The sequence below is a fragment of the Pteropus alecto genome, unplaced genomic scaffold (genome assembly GCF_000325575.1).
Source record: "Pteropus alecto unplaced genomic scaffold, ASM32557v1 scaffold49, whole genome shotgun sequence".
Lineage (NCBI taxonomy): Eukaryota > Metazoa > Chordata > Mammalia > Chiroptera > Pteropodidae > Pteropus > Pteropus alecto.
In genome coordinates, this window is record NW_006443131.1 from 1,010,560 (window position 1) to 1,013,400 (window position 2,841).

Sequence of the window (2,841 nt, forward strand, 5' to 3'; positions counted from 1 at the left end):
GTCTTGTCAGAGGTCTTCCCTCGGGAGGACTTGGGGGAGATGCATGTGGAGATTCCCTCCACCTGGAGACGGGGGAAGGGGGTACCTGGAATTGTATCTCGGTTCGTGAGGCCCGCGCTCGGGATGCCTGGGTAACCCAGAGATCATCGACGCCGTACTCAGCACTGCTTTCGAGCGCACTTGCACGTTCCCTCCCTGGGCAGGTGACAGAGCTCACCTGTTCAGGCTTCCCAGACTCCCAGAGTTCAAGCTGGTTGGCCCCAGCAGCCCCCAGTTTACAAGTGAGACAGACCCCAGAGAGGGGAAATGAGCTTCGTAAGATCGCACGGCTGGTGAATCGTGAGGCTTCCGGCCGAGTCTCCCTCCTCATTTCCCCCTCATCTGGGAGGGGGCTCTGATCCATCGCCTCCCTTAGGTCCCCTGGAGATGGGTCTTACTGCTCTCCCCAGCCTGCGGGCTCCGTTAGCAGGTTCATTTTCTTCCCCAGGGTGCACTACAGACTTCCAGATGTTGGTCTGCGGGTTTCAGCAGGGGGCGAGCCCTCTGTCTTTCCATCCATAAGCCACTCTTCCCACTGGTGTTCGGCTATCCACCATCCTCATGTCCACGTTACTGCTGAATCTGGATTTCGGCGAACCTCCCCCCAAAAAGACGTTAGAGGGGAATGCCAAACACCGAAGATTTGTCAAAAAGCGGAGGCTCTTGGAACGGAGAGGTTTTCTGAATAAGAAGAACCAGCCCCTTAGCAAGGCGCCTAAGCTGCACTCAGAACCTCCAAAGAAAGGGGAGGCTCCTCGGGCAGATGGCACTTGTAAGGTCCCTCCCCTTCCAAAGAAGAAGGCCACCGCCTCCAGCAGTGGGTCAGAGCAGTCCCTGGACAAGAAGACTGCCGTGCCTTGGCTGACCCCGGCCCCGTCCCAGAAAGATGGTTCTTCTGTGGCTAAAGTAGATTTGCTGGGGGAGTTCCAGAGCGCCCTTCCAAAGATTAAGAGCCACCCAGCACGCCCCCAGAAGAATGCCCCGCAGAACTCCACCCAGGCTCCTTCGGAGAATACATGCTCCGGAGCCTCCCAGACAGTGCCAAAGAAGATGGTGGCGATTGACTGTGAGATGGTGGGCACAGGACCCAAGGGCCATGTTAGCTCTCTGGCTCGATGCAGCATCGTCAACTACAACGGAGACGTGCTCTACGATGAGTACATCCTGCCCCCCTGCCACATCGTGGACTACCGCACCAGGTGGAGTGGCATCCGGAAGCAGCACATGGTGAATGCTACACCCTTCAAGATTGCGCGGAGCCAGGTGAGGTGCAGGGGGCGCGATGGCAGCAGCGAGGTGGGTGGGGAAGGAGGGCGCCAGAGGACTGCGGATGGAGGGAAGGAGGAAGTGGAACGTCGCTGACGAAGAAGGCTTCCTGTTGACGTAAGGCGTGGTGAAAGTTCACAGTTCCAGTTAGCCGGTGTAACGGACTCATTAGCTAGGGCTTGCTTTAGGTCCCGAGCAGAATCCTGGTCTGCGGAACTGGGGACGTCCACCGAGAAATGACAGCCAGTGCGGGGCAGAGCACAGGCATGAGTGCCAGGGCCAGAGGGTTCAGTTTGGGGATGCCTTGTACAGTTGGAGCCAAGGGCAGTGGGGAAGGCTTCCTAAGCAAGGAGGAGCCTGTGACGGGTTGGACGGGTGGGGGAGGGCAGCACGTTGGCAGGCAGAGCCGGGGCCTTGTGCGCACACTGAGACAGCCGGGGCCTTGTGCGCACACTGAGACAGGCAGCGTGCGGTGAGGGGTGAGAGACGCGGGGTTGGCACGCCCGGCTTCTCGTTGCACCCGGTTGAGCACACCTCCTCACTGCAGCCTTGCGCTGGATGCTGGGAGCACAACAAACGAGCCGCACAGAAAGCGGGGCGAGCCGCAGCGGTTTAGGGAGGAAGTGGTGGGGAGCCTGCTGGTCTCGGAAGGCCTCCAGAGGGCGCCCTCGGTCTACTTTGTCTCTTCAGCTCCGCTTTCCTTGCCTTTTCCAGACACTGTTCCAATAATTCCTATTATGCGAGAACAGTCAGTCGGAGTAGGTTCGTCAGGGGTGAAATGGTTGGGTTTTAGCAAGAACTCGGACGCAAGAGCAGAGGAACAGCAAAGGCTTGGGAGGGGCCGGAGGGGGCGGGTCTGAGGCAGCCAGCCGCCCCGCGCGGATGGGCCTCGGCGGTGCTGGACAGCAGGCTGCGGGTGAAGTCAGGAGCAGCGGCATGCCTGGCTGCCTGGGCTGCGTCTGCTTAGCAGAAAGCACTTTGCAGCGTCCACCCTGGGGTGCGAGGCCGAGGTGCGCCCAGATGCGTCCGGCCACGTGCTGGCCGTGCCGGCGCCGTTGCTCCCGCCCGCAGTCCGCCCGGAGCCCTGTTCCGGGAATGGCCGTCAGAGTCCACAGCGTAGTCCTTGCTTGTCCTCACTGGTGACATGTCCGCAGACTTGAGGGTCCTGAGGCGGTGAGCAGTTACTTGATTCCAAGTCACTGTGGATAAGGTTCCGGAGCAGCTGGGGGACACCCCTGGTGCGGCAGGGGGCGGTGGGACCAGCGTCCTGTCGGAGCCGCACACGCATGGCCACCTGGTCCCTTCCCTCTGCGGCCTTAGTCTGCAAGTGATTCTTCATCTTTTAGGAGTTGTAAACGTTTTGAGAGTCTGATGAAAGCCATAGATCCTCTGCCCTCAAAAACCATATCTGTCCATGTATGACTTGGGGCCTCTGTCACCTCCCAGGAGCCCTGTTTGACTGCGTCTGTCCCAGGCTTGTGCCTAAGGCCAGCATAACAATGATGGTTAAAGGGCTTCAGGTAGCGAGGCAGAACC

At 59.8% G+C, this 2,841-nt stretch overlaps 1 protein-coding gene across 1 annotated transcript in view; it reads left to right on the forward strand.

Annotated features, from left to right (window-relative positions):
* Positions 1-487: 487 nt before the first annotated feature.
* ISG20L2 (interferon stimulated exonuclease gene 20 like 2) overlaps positions 488-2,841 on the forward strand; it is a 4,326-nt gene continuing 1,972 nt past the window's right edge. The window contains exon 1 of the mRNA XM_006923496.3: positions 488-1,302. Coding sequence (XP_006923558.1) covers positions 601-1,302 — 702 coding nt within the window. The 5' untranslated portion in view covers positions 488-600. The remainder of the gene's footprint in view (positions 1,303-2,841) is intronic.